We start from the raw sequence: 19225 nt of genomic DNA on the forward strand, positions 1-19225 counted from the left end.
CTACTATTATTGTTGTTGTTATGTGAGTTGAAACCAACTCATAGTTGACCTTCCAGCTGGTTTTTAGAGTCTTTCTTTCGTGGACCAGCTGATGAATTCAAACCACCTGCCTCTGGGCCAACAGAGCAATTCTTTATCATTAAAGCCACTAGAACTCATAGAGGGTTAGAACTAACTCGGTGGCACTTAACAATAACAGCATAACTCAGTCCCTCTAACTCCATTACTTTTCTTCCAAGCACTTGTCATAGTCTGTCATCATATGTATCTGTTTAATTTCTCAGCTTATTATCTATTTCTGCTCATTGGAAAGTCAGTTTTCAGGATGTTGCTCCATCCACTGCTGACTCCACAGAGCTGGAATAAACCCATTGCTATTGAGTATGGCTCACAGCACCTCTCCATGGGGTTTCCAGGCCTGGAAATCTTTATGAGAGAAGATTACCCCTCCTTCTCCAGAGGGACAGGTAGATTCAAACTGTTGACATTTTGAAAGTTCTAATCCACCAGCTGCTGCAGGAGAAAGATGGGCAATCTACTCCTACGTGATTTATTGCCTCTAAAAATCCTCTGGAGGGTCAGCTCTATGTTGGTTCCATCTCACTGGCACACAACATCATCATAATAAAAGAGAACTCTGGCAGCCTAGTGAGTAAAGATTTATGCTACCAACTCAAAGCCAAGGGGTTCGAATCCATCAGCTGCTTTGCCATAGAAAGATGTCCTCCTGTCTAATTTATAGTTTCAGAAAACCCTCTGGAGGGTCAGCTATGGTCAGTTCTTACCCAATGTTACATAACAACTGAATGGAGCCTGACAAATAGTATTGCTGGGTGCTTTGGTGTTTTTTAAATGGCATCCCTGGGTGGCAAAGTTAAACACATGACAACTAACCATGAAATGTAATGGTTTGAATCCCAGATACTCCACCCAGTGTCATCTTAGTCGAAAGGCCTGCCACAAGATCACAGCCTCCAGAAACCATACAGAGCCCACATCTACAGGTTTTTCTCTAGCATATGAAGGGGTTTGCTGTGATTTAGTATCAACACAACAGCAACTGGTTGGCTTTGTGGGATTTTCCTTCTCCCATTTAAGTATTTGTTGAATAAAAATGTCAATTAGGCCTAATGTGTGATGTGCCCCTTAGTGCCCAGCCCTGAAGAGAAAGAACAAGAGGGGGCCCAAGATGTGCCACACCCACGCAGACATGGAAAACCTGAAGGGAGGGACTCTACCAAGGGAGCCTACCCCGCAGAGGATAGCTGAAGTTTGGAGGTAGAGAAGAGACAGAGTTATCAAGCAGGCCGCTGATTTCTGGGGAATTATGGACCAAAAGTCCTGTGTCGGCATTCCAGAAACAGCCTGATGGAGGCAGCCCCAGGCTCACAGTCTTTGTGCAGTGACAGAGCCATCGATAGACAGTGACCAGGACAAGGAAAGCAGGTAGAGAGGGTGCAGGGCTGGAGTGCGGGAAGCAGAGGGGCTCAGGGAAGGCTTCCTAGAAGAGATCCACCTGAATTGACTGTGAATCCTTTCGCGTTCTTAGGGCCTAGTCCCCAGGGAGTTAAGCTGCCAACCCAAAGACAGTACTTCTCTGGCAGTTCGAATCCTCCAGCAAGTCGCTGGAGAAAGATGGGAGATATTCTGTGATTTACAGCCTCCGCATCCCCGAGAGGGTCGATCCTCGGCAGGCTCCCACGCCCTGCGACTCAAGAGCTTGGCCACCAGAGGGCAGTGTGGCCTCGGTCTCTGATCCTCAGATTCCAAACGATACAAAGGGGCGCCTCAGCCCTCAGACACCTGGTCACCAAGGTCCAAACTCCCCCAAAAGGTTTCAGAGTCCCAGAATCACTGGGAGAACCTCTGCGTCTGACCTCTGGAACCCGTTTGGGCCTCTGAGGAGGGCACTATTCCCAACCCCATTCTCTCTCTTTCTCTCTGATGTTTACATAAAACGTTCAGCAGCAGCCTCTGTCCAGATGCGATGACAAGAGTAAAAACAACACTAAATAATGAACGTCAGGAGTTACATTGAGCTTTTGCAAGCTTCGCATCACGGATGCAAACTACCCTTCTTGTTGTTGTTAGAGGCCAACAATCGACTACAACTCCGCAGATCTGAACCTTGTCCAATCCTGCATCCTCCTCCCAATCACCGTGTTAATCGTCTTAAGAGTCTTTCTCCGACCCTCCACTTTTTGAAGCCTGATGTCTTCTTCCGAGGGCTAGCCTCTCCTGACAACATGCCCCAACTATGTGAGATGAAGCTTCATCATCGCCCCTGAGGAGCCCTTTGGCTGCACTTCCTCTGGACAGATTTGTTTGTGCTTCTACCAGTCCATAGGATATCCAGCGCCTTTGCCAACACCACAGCTCGAAGGCATCAATTCTTTCTCAGTCATCCTTATTCACTGTCCAACTATCAGATGTGGAGGAAGCAATCACTAAGGAAAGGTAAGTTAAAGATACAATGAGATACTCTTATTAACCTATTAGAAAGACTATGACTTTAAAATTTTAATATAGTGGTTGCTGGAAAGAATATTAAGGAATTTGAACTGTGCTAGTGGAAATCAAATGGGACAACAACTGGGAAAAGTACGGAATAGACTGACAATACGAATCCGACATTCTTCTTCTAAGTATTTGCCCAAGAGTAGAGCAAATATATATACACACTAAGATTTGGGATAAATTCACACCTAGATTTGGTATAAATTACAGTGTTATGTGTAACTGCCTCAAACTGGAAACAACTTAATAGCCATCAAGAAGTAAGGACAAATACTGCATAATGCCACTGTTACAAGACAGAACTGACATGGGGGTGGGAGGAATTAAAAAAGGAGCGTATAAATAATGCCCACTGCATTGAAACAGAGGAGGGAAAGAACTGTTTAAAAGGAATATATGATTAGGTATTATTTGCATGACAACAATCCAAAATAAGAGCTGCATAGTAAAGCGGACTTGGGAGGTGGGGGAGAATTGTACAATAATGACAGATTTTTTTTTCCAAAGCGAAAAGTGAACGTGGGGGGGGGTTGGGGGGAGGGGTAGACAGGGAGAAAATGTGCAACAATCAATGAATAGAAATTCAAGTTCTCTATAAACTTTCATTGAAATCTCAATAAAAAATAGAAGTAAGTAGACAAACTGTGGTACAGTCACATGGTAGACTACTGCTTGGCAATGGAATAAACTGTTGAAACTCACCATAGCATGGGTCACAGATGACTCACAAAATAAGCCGAGGATTATCCCACGTACTCAATAAGATGCCAGTTTCTGGTGACAGAAAACTGTTCTGTGGTAGGACCAGGAAGGAAGGGTCCTCAATGAATATGAAGAAGCTTTGGAGTAGAATAGATACTTTCATTACTTGGGTTATGACTGGTGATGTCACAGCTAGATATGTATGTCAAAACTGATTTTCAAGTTAGAGCTAAATGTACAGTTTATTCTGTGTCAATTATATCTCTATACAGCTACCAAAAATAGTTTATTATGTTCATTATATTTTGATAAAGCTGTTTAAAAGCTGTCATTATGTGCAAACTTAGTGGGGTTCGCTTCAACAGCTCATGTTCTAGAATAAGAACAATTCAGAGAACATTAGCATGACTCCTATGCATGGATGAAATGAAAATTTGGAAACATCCCTTTTTTTTATTATTTCACTGAATGTATGACCATAGTTTACTTAACTCTCCATCATTTTCAGTTTGGGATTGTTATCAATAAAACCACTACGAACACACACATATACGCGGCTGCGGGAGTTTTTGTGTTCACTCTAGGTCTTAGTGCCCTAGTTGTTGGTTTTTGTTGTTGTTGTTTGATTTTGTTGGGTTGTTTTGGTTTTTTTTTTTTACTTTTTTATGTTTTACTTGTGAAAACATTTTATTGGCCTTTTGGATAGAAATGGGAATTATTCTGCTGGAACCAGCACATGGCCTCCTCTTTGCTCATTCTGTGTTTGGCCCCAATGCAGCCTGGCCGGCACTTCTTGTCTGCAATGCTGGCCTATCCAGCACCACATAGAAGTCCAGGCCGTAGATAGATATCAACAGTGGGTCATATTTGATCCCAAGATCAATATGCTCCTGGATCCCAAACCCAGAGTTTCCAGTATCTGAGAAGTTATTTTTTCTTAACTTGTATTCCCGCACCTTTAGACCTTTCTCCAAGATTTCCTCTGACTTGGCCCCTCAGACTGCGCAGTGGACAGCAATTTTTTCAATTCTCCTAACGCCAAAGGATCTGACAGTGTATCTAGCATTGGAGAACATGGGAGTCTGGCCTGTGAGCTGCTCCAACACCTTGGTGGCACAGGTCAGTCTGTCTCCACTCTCACCTACACAGATGTTGAGGCAGAGCTTGCGGATATGCATCGTTTTCACCTTGATCCTGCACCACGATGGAGAACAGCAGTGCCCTAGTTTTGTTTTCCTACTTCTTTCATGTTCCCTTTGTTCTTTCTGACCCTAACATTCAATTCCACTCACTAAACATTAGCGCTACAGATGTTAGTCTCCAAAGGTGGCTACAATAATACCCCTCCCATCTCACATATTTTCCTGCAGTGTGATGTTGCCACTGTCTTAATAAGAAATGAAGTTAATTCCTCTATTAATAATTTGTTTATAAACATAATGCTCTTCAGTTCCTCCCAAGTTAGATAGTGGTTTTCAAAACCATTGCTCCTGTTGGCTGCATAGTATTCCATTGTGTGAATATACTATAATTTCTCAATTCATTCTTTTTTTTTTCAATTCATTCTTTTATGCTTAGTGAACTAACTCAGTCCCATAAGGACAAATCCTGTATAAGACCATTATTGCAGAAATATAAAGATAACTAGTAAAATGTGTATGAGGATCCAAGGGGGGAAGTGAGGGAGCAGAGGGGTGAGAATGGCCGAGGGGTGTGGTAATCATAGGGTCTCACAATTTGATGGGTGGAGGGAGGGGTGGATAAAGGAAATGGGAAAGACTTGGTGTGAAAAACAATGTATATGAACTTTGCAAGTAAACCAGTATAAAATAAAAATTTTATTTAAAAATATTTGTTTATCAACAGTTGTGTAGTGTGGAATTGATCTTCCACCACCCAGAAGGCCAACTTTAGCGCAGTGAAAGCGGCCAGCTTGTCCTCTTACATCACGCCTCCTTGGAACCCAGCTGACATATTATGAGGAAGCTCAAACCATACGGTTCTGGAATCTACATGCTTCAGAGGCTGGAATCTAACAGCTGACAACTTCAGCATGTGGCCTGAATGGGATTTCTATTTGGATTCTCTGGCAGAAAACAAAAAACCCCAACCCTCCAACAACCTAGAAAGCTTTCTGGCAGATCTACATCTGGCTTGAGGTCTCTAGACCAGTGGCCTGTCCTACTTGCTGACTTTGGACTCCGCAGTCTCCAAAGTGATACTGTTTCCTTTCGATGCGCCAGGCTCTAAAACTGGTAGCCAGGAGCCTGGGGCCTTGCCTGCTGATTCTCCAGGCACTGCCATCTTGAGGTCCGACTTGCAGACCTGGGCCTTGTCTCCACAAGCATCACCCTGGATTCTTACTCACGTGCTCTCATTATATCTATTGACCTTGCACCTCTAGTTTATGACACTCAGGAAGCAGTTGTATTATTCTGTGTGCTTATAATTAATGTAATTGGTACCCCTACTGATCTTGCTTTTCTTTTCTCATTCATCATTATGTGTTTAAGACCCTCGCATTGTTTCTCTGTGTCTACCTGGTCCATAAGTCAGGCTACTGTGTCAGAGTGAGTGTGCTGGGCACTGTGTGAGCGCCCCCAGCATTTATCTCTTCTCCCGAGGGCTGAACCATCCTCATGCATATCCTCGTATGTCTTTGTGTAAAGATCAATAGGGGTACATACTAAGAGCAGAATGTCTGGGTCAGATAGGATGCATGTAGCGTATTTCCCCCTGCACCCCAAATCCTGTCATAGTGGTTTGTTTCTCACACACAACACAGAGTGATCCTGTGATCACTTGAGCAAGGTCAAGCTCTTCCTCAGCTCAGAGTCCCCCTGTAGCTTCATTTCACTTTATCGTTCATTCATTGGTTGTTGTTGAGTCAGAAATGACTCACAGCTGACCCTCCAGCAAGTTGTCAGAGGCTGTAAATTGCATGGGAGGACATTACACATTCCCCCCCCCCGCCCCACCCCAGAAAGGCCCCACTTTTGGGTTAGCAGCGCAACGCCCTACCCACCAGGCCACCATCATCTCACTGGGGGTAAAAAATGATGACCTGCCCTTCATGACCCCCCATTTCCTCCCTCTCCTCCCGCACTGACTCAGTCTTGGCCTCACCAGCCACTTCACTGTTCCATGCCCCTGCAGCCAACAGTAACACGATACAAAGCAAACGTTTTAAAAACAAAACCCCAAACCGCTGTAACAGTTTTAAATACTGTCCAATATCTTAAGCAAAAGGATTCTATTGCAATTGAAGAACAGAATAGTAAACAACTAACCTCTCAATTCATAGATGCTAACATTTCACAACGTTTTTCTTGTTGTTATTGTTGTGTACTGTTGAGTCAGAACCAACTCATATCTGACCCTCCAGCAGGTCTTCAGATGCAGTAAATCTCACTGGGGGGGGGGCCTGCACTTCAATCCCAGAGTAACATGGTTCAAATCCACCAGATCCTTTGCTGGAGAAGGAGGGACAATATCCTCCAGTACCAGTCAGATCTGATTTGACGGTACACACACAAAGTAGTAAAAAAATTGAAAAAAATTTTTAAAAAAGTAAAAGCCAATAGGCTAGGAAAACGATTTCTGAAAAATTCATCTACACTGTCTGGCTTCATGGAGGTAGTTAGCCACACTGCCTGTCTGCACTATTTTAGATGCTGAAGAAGGTAAGGACTTCCTCCGGGGTACAGGTTAAGTACCAAATTACTGCTGATTCTTTCTAGAGACTGATCTTATATTTTAAACTCCTCACTACAACTGTTCCTGGCCTCTTTAGTATGATAATGAAAAATATTTTTAAAATATTTTAACTAATTGGGAACACCAATTTCATCAGTGGAAATCCAGTTCTGATATTTATCACTCTAACTGGCTAAGCCTCTGTCTGGTGGTGTACAGTCTACTGAACCCGCGGGTTTGATTAAATGCCCACTGACCATCCCTGAGTGCAATCTCTCCCGCGTATCTGGTAGATGAGGGTGGCGCAAACCGGCTCGCACGGCCGCGAGGGGGCAGTGGCATCGTGTCTACAAAAGAAAGGTGCTTGGACACGGTGGCCACGTGGCCACCAGGGGGCACTGTTACCGAGGAAAACCCTGCTGCCGCCCGTTCAAAGCCGCTAACTCGGCACTTGTGTGAACTGACTCAAAGCGACCTTGTAGAAGGGAGTAAAATTGCCATCTTCACAGAAGCTGCATGTCACATCTTCCTTTCAGAAAACGGCTGGTTGGCAGCTGAGCACTTAGTCACTGCAACGCTAGGGGCCTTTTTGTTTTGGGTATTAGAACTTGACAGCATGTTCATGGTAGGCAAGGCGATTCTGAGTGGTTAAGTGGAAAGGCAGCAGAAGCACCTTGGAAGAAAGGCCTGGCAATCAGCTTCTGAAAGACCCCAGATCAGTTCCATTCTGCACACACAGGGTCACCATTAGTTGTAGTCTCAGCTACAACCAAAAAGAATGACGAAGGCGGGTGCAGAGCTGATAATCTGCCGATAGGAGAGTGTAAACAATGTATTGATTGTTCCTCCATTAAGTTCATGGCAGGAAGCTGCACCTCAATCTTGAAGGCACACAGTTCAAATCTACCAGCTGTTCTGCGGGAGAAAGATGGGCAATCGTCTCCTGCTTGATTAACTGCCTGGGAAAGCCAGCTGAAGGGTCAGCTGTGGGTCAGTCCTGACTTGATGGCGGACAACAACAAATTCAGGTGTAATCCCACCTGATCTGGGTAACTGGGCCATATTCTGTTCAACAAGGTGGGTCCCAGTCTATGCCTTCTCATCATAGTGAGTTTGGACATTGATTTTCTGTGTGGGGACTGACCTTGTACTTGAACCCATAACCACTGAAGGCACACATTGCCTACCTATTGTTTTGAAAGTGCTTCTGTATTTCCAGTAAAATCATTTGTGGGTGGTTGGAACATGTCACTAGCAGGACCTTATCTGTCTCTAGAAGCTCCCAGCGCAGCCATTAACCTCTGGCTTTCAACCCATGTCCTAGTCACCTAGTGCTGCTGTAACAGACACAAGTGAATAGCTTTGACAAATGGAAATCTTTTTTCTTTCCATTTAGAAGGCGCGCGCGCGCACGTGCACACACACTGCCATCAAGTCAGACTGCTCCATAGCTGACCCTCTAATAGGTCTTTCGAGGCTGTAAATTGCATCAGGGCACAACACATCTCTGGTTTCTAAGCATGAAGTTGGCAGTTCAAATCCACTAATTGCTCTATGGCAGAAAACTGGGTAGTCTCTGAAATGAGTCAGAATCAGCTCAAGAGCAGGGAGTTTTGAAGTTGTCTTTTCTTTTATCCCACTCTTAATCCGTTTACAACTGCTCAGTCTACAGCTCAGAGCAATCACATAACTTCCAAATTACAAATCCACACATGGAGGGCCACAGTTCAATCAACCCATCCATACAGTGTGGTTCGCCGTCCCCAGGGCAGGCGTGCTGGCTCCCTGGCGTGGGTTCTGTTGGTTAGCTTACTTTCTGGTCTCTTCCTGGTCTTTTTGGCGCGTCTGTTTTATGTCACTCTCGCTATTTAGCTGTTTGTGAGCTTGGCTCCTCCCCTCTCCACCCATTAGGCAGTCAGCTCAAATGTATCACAGTGCCTTCATCAAGGAGAGCTCAAGAAATAGCTGTTAATGGCCAAATAATTATTTCCAGATGGAATGAATTCTATGACGCCTGTAAGGAAAGGACTTTGGCTTTTATTCCGAGAATCCAGGGGAAGCCTCTGGAGGCTTGAGTCATGAAAGCTAAGATGGACAGACAAACTGGGGAAACAAGGTCGAGAACAAAGTTTGTGAAGGCTGTCTCAAGGATAAGGAAAGGGGGAGACTAGAAATGAATTAATAAGAGTGCTAACCTCTGGAGAAAAGAGGAAGAGGGAACCGGGGAGGCGGGTTGAGAGGGGAAAAAATTGTCATTTGGCTCCTTGTGGGAACAGACCGCAGGAGGAGGGCTGACCATGAGGACAGGACAGAGTGGCGGGTCAGGCATACTGTGACCTTTGGGGTTTTTCCATGTCAGAGGGCCTGTGATTCAGTGTTCCCAAGGGCATCTTAGGGGGCTCTGGTGGCCTAGGGGGTAAGGAGTTGTGTTGCCAATCCAAAGGCAGGCAGCTCAAATCCACCAGCTGCTCTATGGGAGAAAAATAGGCTATCTCCTTCCATGAGATTTATAGCCTCTAAAAACCCACTGGAGTGTAGATTTTAATTAGGAAAGGCATTTTCATTGTATGGCATGTTATAATTGAAAGATCAGTGGCTTGGATTCACCAGTTCCATGGGCAACGAGAGGCAGTCTCCATCTGTAAAGATTCAGGCTTCAGAGTTGGAACTGTCGTGATGGTATTGGGTTTTTAAAGGCCATCTTGCTGATGGGGTATGAGCTATAAAAACAGCCCACTCAGTTTCCCACAGTAATAAAGTTGATAAAGCAAGTTCATTATTTCCTAGGCGCCAGGCTTCTGCTCTGTTCTTGGACTGTTGCTGTCTTCAAGTTCCGTTGAGTCAGTAACCTTACAACCACAACAATCCACAAACATCACATACGCCAGTGCCCGGCCCTGCACCATCCTCCGTCCTTGCTGTTTGGGCCATCACTGCAGACACTGTCAGTTCATCTCATTGAGGGTCTTCCGCTTTTTCACTGTCTCTGTAAGCGTATAACGTCCTTCTCCAGGGACTAGTCTCTCCAGATAATATGTCTAAAGTGCATCAGGTGAAGTCTTATCATCCTGGCGTCTAGAGAACTGCACTATTGAAGCCACTGAACTTTTCCAACAACCTTAGGAGGCAGGACTAGTATAATTGTCATCATCTTACAGATGAAGTGACTCTGTTAAGATTATATAGCTAGGAAGCGGGATAGATGGCATTTGAATCCAAATAGTTAACTCCAGAGAACATGCTCTTAATCACGATGATGTAATCTTCTTCCCACTTACAATGTATTGACTTCTAGATAGAATGCCTCAGAGAACTGTGAGCAACCACTAACACCTTAGTGAGAATTAGTCTACCTCTTCCTGCAGCTGAAGAATAATAACACTTAATGCCATGATTTATAATGACACTATCATATAGGAGATAAGCAGACGGGCTCTGGAGCCATGCTGCCTGGGGTAGAATCCAACGTCACCACTTCCCAGTGTGTGACCTCGGGCAACTGATGTCACCAGTCTAGTCTCTATGTTCCTCATCTATGATGCTCTCATTTTCCAGATGACGAAACTGAATCAAAGAGCTGTTTAACAAATGGCACATCTAAAACTCTTACTGCTCTCAAGGCTCAACACTTGATCTCTATTGGCCTGGAGCAACAGAGGGGTAAGAAGTCAGGAATAAGAGGCGGACATGGAAGGTGGTTAATCGTCTCCATGAACAACCACCTCCTTTATCACGAGCCCAGAAACGGACAGCGCCCAGCCACTGTTACTGAACATTGATCAACGCTTCCAAAGAAGAGTCTTGATCAAGAGGAGGAAATATGTAGAATTTTAAATTCTCATGGAGTCCAGACTTACTGGAGCCATGGAGACCGGTTGAACCCTGAAACTATTGCCTTCTGATCATTTTTAAAGCTTATACCTATCCCTGAAGTTGTCTTAAAACCAAAGAATAAATTAGCTTAATGAGTAAGAATGTGTGCCTTGAGCACTGTGCACTTCTAAGACTTATCCCTGTGGGATCAAATTGACAATGGCAACTCAAAAAATTAGATAGGAAACTTCAAGAGTAGTGAGTTCACCTGAACAGGGGAGAAACAACTCAAAAAAGGTGGGCAGAATCATTTGTACAATTTAAACAACGTCATCAGCATCACTAAATTGTACTGTAGAAGCTGTTGAATTGGTACATGTTCTGCTGTGCATATTATCAACAACAGAATGAATAAGATAAAATGAATACAGACTTCTAAGCATTGGTTTACCTACTGCTGTAGAGTCACATGTTGTTATGTGTTACCTGTGACCCACAGTGACCCTCTGTACAGCAGCTCTGAACCCTGCTCTGTCCTGAGCTAGACTCATTGACTCCAACACACCAACACCCACCACCCCAGTTCCTATATCAATCGATCTCATCCGGGGTGTTCCTCTCCTGTACTGTCTGTCGTCCTTCCACCCTTCCGGGCATGATGTCTTTCTCCGAGGACCGATCTCTCCTGGCCATGTGCCCAAAGTAAGACAGAGTTTTAAAAATCCTAGCTTTCAAGGACAGACTTGGTTTCACCCTCTCCAAGACAAACTTGTTTTCTTGGCGGTCCATGGCATATTCAAGACTCTCCTCCAGCACCACAACTAGACGACATCAATTCTTCTTCTGTCATCCTTAGTTATTGTCCAGCTCTTTAAAGCATAACAAATAACTGCAAAAACCATGGCCTGATTAGGCACACCTTAGTCTCTAGAATGATATCATTGCTCTTCGGCACTTTGGAGAGGTCCCTGACAGGAGATTTTCCCAATGCAATTTGTCTTTTGAGTTCCTGACTGATGATGTTGAGAGTGTTGATTGTGGAGCAGAGCAAGCCATAATTATTAACAACCTCTATCTCTTCTCCATCTAGCATAGTACTGCCAATTGGCCCATTGGTTAGAATCTTTGTCACATAGTGACAGAAAATCTAAAAATAAAAAAACCAAAAAAACTCCAAAACCTGACCTTGATCATGGCCCCACACACTCCCACAAAGATGAGGAACCAAGACAGACCCTTGTGAGAAGGAAGCAGGAAGCCTTAGTGGGAGAGCCTGGGGACTGGGGAGCTGGGCCTCCTCAACCTTAGTCTCTGAAGGCCTCAACCACCTCACCTCCATGTGAAAGCTGGACAATGACTCAGGAAGAGCGAAGGATTGATGCCTTTGAATTGTGGTGTCGGCACACAATCTTGACTCTACCATGGAATGCCAAAGACGCACAAACAAATCTTGTCTGGAAGGATGTGCAGCCAGGAGATTTCTTAGAAGCAGAGACAGTCTCCCATAGTCGGGACATGCTAGCAGGAGGGGCCAGTTCCTGGGAAAGGACATGGTGTTTTTGAAAATAGAATGTCAGTAAAGGAAAGAATGATCGTCAACACGGTAGCCTGACAACCAGAGGCCGCGGCTAAGGGTGGAGCACGGAGGGGGCTGAGGTCTGCATTGGTTCAGTTGCGCAGAGGGACGAGAAGTTGGAACAGACGAACAAGGTGCTGAGATGAAAGAAGGAGCGACAGGAACCTCTTCCTATTTCTGGGCAGAGGGAGCATTTGAGGTCACCTTCTCTTCTTGCCAAAGCCCCCAGGGATGAGTGCCCAATCCTGATGGGGTCACACAGTTGGGATAGGGGTCAGGGACCCTCCCTCTACAGTCAGTGGAGGTGAGATGGGAGATGTGCTTTGTCCTGGGGGTGAGACCCCAGCTCTGGCCTGGCCTGGCCCACCACCTACTGACTGCCTGTGACTGAGACCATGGGTATGACCAGATATGTTGTTAAAAGTATTGAAACACTTCACAGCTTGTGATAATAGCCACTACCCACTTCTGGTGCCTAAGGCTTTCTACTGGGACCCTCCTGACACCTTCATGCCTCAGCCCTTGACCCAGTAAGGGTCTCTTTCCCCTATCCAGCTGGGGTGAGGAGCATTGTTCACACCCACTGAAGATTCTGCCTATTTAACCAACCCTTCCCCCTGCAAGTTGGTATTTGTAGGTTTCCCTCAAAGCCTCATTGTTTCCTTCTTCAGGAAGTCCTACTGGATTTCTTCACCACCACACCCCGGGGACTCCTGAGTGTCTGGGACCCTTTGCTCTACCCAGTCTTTCCTACCACCACAGCGACCATGTTCTCTTTATGGTCCTAACTCGAAGGCAAGGCCATTTCGGGGAGTGGATGGTTCATTCCCGGGCTGTGTGGAGGTGTGATCGGCTGGTAGGCCTCCCTCCCTGGTCCAGGGCCATCATGGCCGTGATTCTCACCGCTCAGGGCTGAGCGCCTGGGCCACGGTGGGGCGGGGACAGGATGTGTGCGAGTCCCAGGCGGCCCGCGGGTCAGCAGGGTCGGTTCTCCGGAGGAGGAGTGACCGGCCATCTGGTTGGCCAGCTGTGGGTGCTGGGACACGAGGGGCAGCCACAGGAGCGAGGAAGGCTGGACCAGAGGTGGAGGGTGGAAGGCCGCGGTAATCGGAGGGAGCAGAGACAGCCACGCGGGGTTATTGCTACAGAACGTCAGTGCAGCTTGGCTGGGGTGCAGCGGGGCGCACGGTCAGGGCGGCGCGGGGCGCGCGCGGTCCAGGCGGGGGCTCAGGCCGCCGCCGTCCGAGTCGTCCGAGGGGCTGCGCGGCCGGAGGAGGCCGGGCTGCTTGTGCAGGCCGCGCAGCTTCGCCAGCAGCTCCTGCACGAAGTCCTGAGGGCGGGGTGAAGGTGGGGGGCTGAGATCACCGGGGCAGGTGGGAGGCGGCGCCCCTAACCCCCAACCCAGCCCAGCCCCAGTGACCTGCGCCCCCTCCTTTTACCTCTAGGTACCTATAGGGACAGGGTGAAGAAAGTTAGTGTAAGACACAGGAAAAGACAGAGGAGGGGAAAAGAGACGGACAGGAAGGGAGACAGAGGGAGAGAGACAGAAAAAGGAGGGAGGGAGCGAGACCGACAGACAAGGCCTCGAGGGGGAAGAGAGACAGAGAGGGAGAGAGACAGGTAGGGAAGGAAAGAAGCAGAAAGGAAGAGAGGCAGGGAGAGAGAGAGGGGGACATAGACAGGGAGAGGGATAAAGAAAAAAGGTAGAAATAGAGAAAGATACAGAGAGGGAAGAGGGAAGGAGAAAGATAGGGGAAAGATAGAGCCCAAAATAGAACCCAGGATTGTCAAGAGACTGAGAGGGAGACAGACAGAGACACTGAGAGCACTTCCAGGTCTAGAGCTGACCATGAGGGTCCCCAGAGACCCAGACCTGGGACAGCATTGGGCAAACACACAGTGACGTTTGGCCCTCGGGCAGCCTAAAGCTGGTCGGAGAAACATGAATACTTTTCCCTTTTAAAGCCGGGAAGGAAGTGGGAGGGGTTGGATGCCTAGTTCTGGAGCCTGGGAGGCTTGGGGGCCCACTGAGGGGTGGAGATGGGGTCCCTGAGATGGCAGAGGCAATAAGGGGGGCAAGAGACAGGACCTGCCATCTGTGGGCGAGGACAGAGCCTGGCAGAGGCAGGACTAGAGGACAGATGGGGATGGGCATCATCATCCCAGCAGGAGGAGAGAATGGTGTCAGTGTGACAGACAGATGGGGAGAGAGGAGAACAAGGGGTGAGAGGGACAAAGGACACCACTGGGGACAGGAAAAGAGCCACCAGAGAGACAAGGGCTCCCCTGGGCTTCCTTGCCTGACCCCTGGGCACAGCCAGCTTATTCCCTAATCCCCACACACCTCCCCTGAATTAGGGAGCAGAGAAGGAAAAACATACCTCTGTGGGGCTTGTGCAGGACTTCAGGAGTCCCTAGACACCCCCGAAAAACACAAAGCAATCAATGACTAGCACCACTCCCCTCTCACCCCTCCCTTCTCTTTCTTAACAAAGCCCAATGCAGCAAGACAATGGAAGTTAGACTCCAGGGTGGACTTCCACCCACCTTCAAGGAAGAAACTAAGTTCCCAGAATCCTATAGATCAACTGAAGTAGGGAAGAAGGAGCCCTGGTGATGTAGTAGGTTAAGTGCTGGGCTATGACCAAAAAGGCCTGTGGTTCGAATCTACCAGCTGCTCTCAGGAGAAAGAGAGGCAGTTTCTTTTTATTAAGACTTCCAGCCTGGAAAACTAGATGGAGGGTTGCCACAAGCAGGGGTCAAGTGGATGAGAGCAAGTTAGTTTTGGTTGGGGCGGTGTGCAGACACAAAGCAGGCATTACAGCAGCACTAGATGCTGAAAGGATTGACAGTTGAGGAGCATTTCCTCCCAACTGGCCACTGCTAGGAGGGCACAGGCCATGAGAGCAAGGATTTGGGGACCAGACACTCTCGGCTTCATGCCCAGCTCTGCCCCTTCAGAGCTGTGTGACCCTAGACAAGCGATTAAACCTCTCTGGGCCTCATTTTCCTCGTGGAACATAGAGATGATTAGCCACACACACACCCTCCCCCACTTCCTCACAGAGTCTTGTGAGGGGCAAATGTAGAAATGCATGTCAAGAAGTTGAAACTGCCTGGCTCACAGGAGGTGCTCAATAAATATGTTACCTAGAGCTATTTCTTTTCAGGGGTGTGAGGTGAATGAAACATTGACAACACCCCTCCCACTCACTTCACCTACTTGAATCTTCCGGCTTCGCTCCTCTTCACTCTCTAATTCCAACAATTCATCAATGTTGACCTCGTCTGGCATGTCTGCCTCCTAAGGTGGGGAGGGGCGGGGAAGGGCAGGTGTGTGTATGTCAGGGTCCCTTTGCCCCCCTTATCCAGGGCTAGAGGAACTCACTGGCCTAGGGCCCAGCTGGCTGGTTCTGGAGCAATAATGTGGCAGTCAGGGACAGCACTGCCAAGGCGGGACATCTGGGTGTTAGGGGGAGGGGTGACAGATGGGTTGACAGAAGCCTGGGTCCCTGTGTCCCTGGGCCCCTCAGGAGCCCTCTGCTGGCACAGGCTTCTTCCTTTGGTCCTAGTTCTCACAGTAGGGAAACAGGCCTGGTCGAGTCTTGGAATGTCATATGCAGAGCTGTGGGAGAGGGGCTGGCTCTGTCCTTTCAAGGAAAACTCTCAGCATTAGAGGCAGGGCAAGAAGAGGGCAGGCGGGGGCGGCCCCTTCCCTCCTTCCCTTGGGGGTACAAGGCAGAAGGCAGGGCTTTGCAGTCCCAGACAAGGACCACTGAAGTCCCCATGGTGAATGGGTGGGGTGAGTTCCAAGCCCCAACTTCTAGGTGGTCAAGAGTGGGTTTCCAGTAGAGCTTCCCGGGACCCCTGCTGGGACAGGATCCACTGTCTAAGATAGAGCATTATGAGGTTGCACTCCTGCAGGTCGGCTGACTTCCCTGCTCAGGCTTCCAGGTGGTCGAGGGTTGGATGACAAAAGTTAAGCACAAGCATAAGTGTTGACAGGCGTGCTACTCGTGCATGAGTAGAACCTGAAGCCGCCCATGGTCTGGGGCTGGTGTGAGGCTGCAGAAGCAGATGGCATCATGTGGGTGACATGGACCTGTGCTCGCATGGGAGCGAGTTCTGTGGCTCTGGCTCGAGTGTGTGTGTGTCCTATCATCAAGTGTGCATGGCCACCAGCTACCAGCAACTGGATGTCTGTCCTCTGGACCAGCCAACATGTGTTTCCGAGGACAGGACAAGGGCTTCCACCAGGGCTGTGCTGAGCGTGAATTTGTGCGCTGCTATTCATCACACTTATGGGCGAAGTGTAACTTCTGTGTCACTTCTGTGTGCAAGGTGTAACTTCTGTGTGTCACTGTCACTGTGCTGTATGCTCTGGGCAGCTTCAAGTTCCGCCTTTGTATGTTTATATGTGTACTGGCCCAGTCCATAAGGAGTTACATACTGTTAATCCCACAAAGGCTGTGCCTTTGGTTCCAAACCAAAGTTTGGTGGTTCAAAACCACCTCAGGAGAAAAATGGACAATCTCCTGCACGGTTCAAAGCCTTGGAAACCCAGTAGAGGGTCAGCTATGAGTGGGTTCCAACTTGATAGCAATGACAGAGAGATGTTTACAGGGTCAGTGAAAAAGCGGGAGACCCTCAACAAAACAGAGGCTGAAACAATGGGCTCAAGCAAAGTAACAGCTGAGAGTATAAACGGGGGACCTGAGCAGGGGGTGTTTCCACAGCGGGAAGTGGCTCCTATGTGGGGCTTATGGGGGCTTGTGCAGGTGGCTCCAGCAGCGTAGGGTTCCATCTGAGCTTCAGGGAGATTCTGCATCGTAGTGACTGAAGGCAACTTGTGATCTTTTGTCTGTGTGAGCCGCTGCGCCTGGGCCAGTGTGCATCTGTGTTTCGCTGTTAAACAGGAGTTACGGTGTGACTGAGGGTGAGTGGGTGGCTGTGTGTCTGTATACAGTTGGCTGTGTGTCTGTATACAGTTGTGGCCTGTGCTGCTGTGTGGGTGCAGTGTACGTTGACCTGGAGTGGCAGAGCGTACATCTTCGTGAGTGTTACAGTGGCCGGCCTCCGCCGTGCGTCTCTGTGTGGCTGTATCTAGACTGTAACTAAAGTCTATGTTTGGCTTTAACCCGCCCCTCCTCCGCCCTCTCTCCAGATATGGCCGCCCCAGCTCCTCAGTCTTCCCTTCTTGACCCCATATGCCAACGCCTAGGTCCTTTAGGTGTTCAGACACATCTCTGGGGACCCAGGTATACGCCCATTCCTCACGGAGTTCACAGCCATCGAGTGTACACGGACAGGCCAATGAGCGTAAGGGAGCGTGCGCCCCCAAGACTGTAGGGTCTGGGTAGGGGCCAGAATTCGGGCGCCACTTCCTCCCCCACCGCGACACCTCCGAAGCCCCAGAGCCCGCCTCACCCTGTCGTGGTACAACTCCTCCAAGCGCCCATCGATCCACTTCTCCACGTCCAGCCGCCGCTGCAGCTCGCGCCGGTCATACTTGACGGTGACCCGGGCGTGCCGTTTCTGCAGCCCCCCGGGGCTGCCTCCAGGCCCGCGGGCCCGCGACGGCGCCTGCAGCTTGCTGAGCACGCGCTTGCCCAGCCGTTGAGCTGCCATCCCCGTCCTGGCCCCGGCAGAAGGCTGCGCCGGGCGCCTCCGTCCACGGGGCCTCTTACCGGCTGGGGCGGGGCCGGCCAGGGGCGGGGGCTCGCGATTGCCTAGGGGCCGGCCCCGCCCCAGCAGCGCCCCGCCTCAGTTTCCCCGCTTGCAGGGCGGGACAGATCACTGCACTACTAGGAGCCCACAGTGATGTATGTTTCAGACAGAGATGGGGTCCAGGAGACCCAGCCCCAGCCCCCACGCCTGGGGTTCCGGGGGCCTGGATCCCGGAGGGATCCCAGGACTGGCTCTTAGGGACCAGGTCTGCTCACGCCCTCTGGCGGCCGCAGTAGCCGATGCTAGGGCCACACTCTCCTAGCAAGGCATATTGTAGCCAAGGCAGTCCAAGCACCTCTTTCATTCAATCAGCCATCCACTCAATGTATTCCCTCACTCATTACCTTTTGCAACAAGTACTTGCTAAGTGCTTGCTATATACCTGGTACTGTTTTATGCTCCAGCAGTTGCCTGTTAATAAAATAGACTTAGCATCCAAGGAAAGAGCCCTGGAGGAGTAGCCTATAAGGTTTTTATTGGATTACATACTAAACGGTTGGCAGTTCGAATCCCCTAGCCACTCTGTATAAGAACCTGGAAAGTCTCCTATAAAGACTGACATCCCCAGTAACTGTTGGAAGGTTGCTCCGAGTTGAAAGTGAATTTTGGATTTGGAGTATTCGCAGAGTTGATATTCTTGTGGCAGAGACAGTGAACATAAGTACAGTACATCATACAATTTATTAGAATATGGTTAAGTGCTGTAGAGAAATAGAAGACAGGACAGGGGGAGACATATGTGGTGCATTGAATCAGTCTCCTGCAAAGACAGCCTTGGATCTAATGGACGTTTGTCATGAATTGGAACCAAATCAATGGCAATGGACTGAGTTACAGGTGTTTTTCCTGGTTTAAGATAACTATAAGGAGCCCTGCAGGCAATGGTTCAAACTCACAAGCCACTCCACAGAAAAATGTGGCAGTCTGTTTCCATAAAGTTTTACAGCCTTAGAAAGCCTATAATACAATGCTATTTTTCTTATTTTTATTATTAATTTTAATGAAAGTTCACAGAGACTTTGGATTTCCATTCATTCATTCATTCATTGTTGCACTTTTCTCCCTGTCCACCCCTCCCCTCCAATTTACTCTTCTCTTTGAAAAGTAAAAGAAAAATTATTTCATTGTTATGCAATCCCTCCCCCCAAGTCCACTCCACTATGTTGCCTTCATTCTGGACTCCTGTCATGACAA

The 19225-nt window shown here is 48.2% G+C and overlaps 1 protein-coding gene and 1 pseudogene across 1 annotated transcript; both read right to left on the reverse strand.

The window, feature by feature from the left end:
- Positions 1-3906: 3906 nt before the first annotated feature.
- LOC102867259 lies at positions 3907-5523 on the reverse strand (annotated as a pseudogene).
- A 7970-nt stretch (positions 5524-13493) lies between these two features.
- Positions 13494-17932, reverse strand: PPP1R14A (protein phosphatase 1, regulatory (inhibitor) subunit 14A). Its single transcript, XM_006899691.1, has 4 exons — positions 17732-17932; positions 15528-15608; positions 14686-14718; positions 13494-13634 (listed from the first exon to the last, which is right to left on the reverse strand). The coding sequence occupies exons 1-4, from the start codon at positions 17930-17932 to the stop codon at positions 13494-13496; spliced, it is 456 nt and encodes a 151-aa protein (XP_006899753.1).
- Between the last annotated feature and the right edge of the window lie 1293 nt (positions 17933-19225).

This window comes from Elephantulus edwardii, unplaced genomic scaffold, assembly GCF_000299155.1.
Source record: "Elephantulus edwardii isolate Elephantulus edwardi_28Jun2011 unplaced genomic scaffold, EleEdw1.0 scaffold00266, whole genome shotgun sequence".
In the NCBI taxonomy this organism is placed as follows: Eukaryota; Metazoa; Chordata; class Mammalia; order Macroscelidea; family Macroscelididae; genus Elephantulus; species Elephantulus edwardii.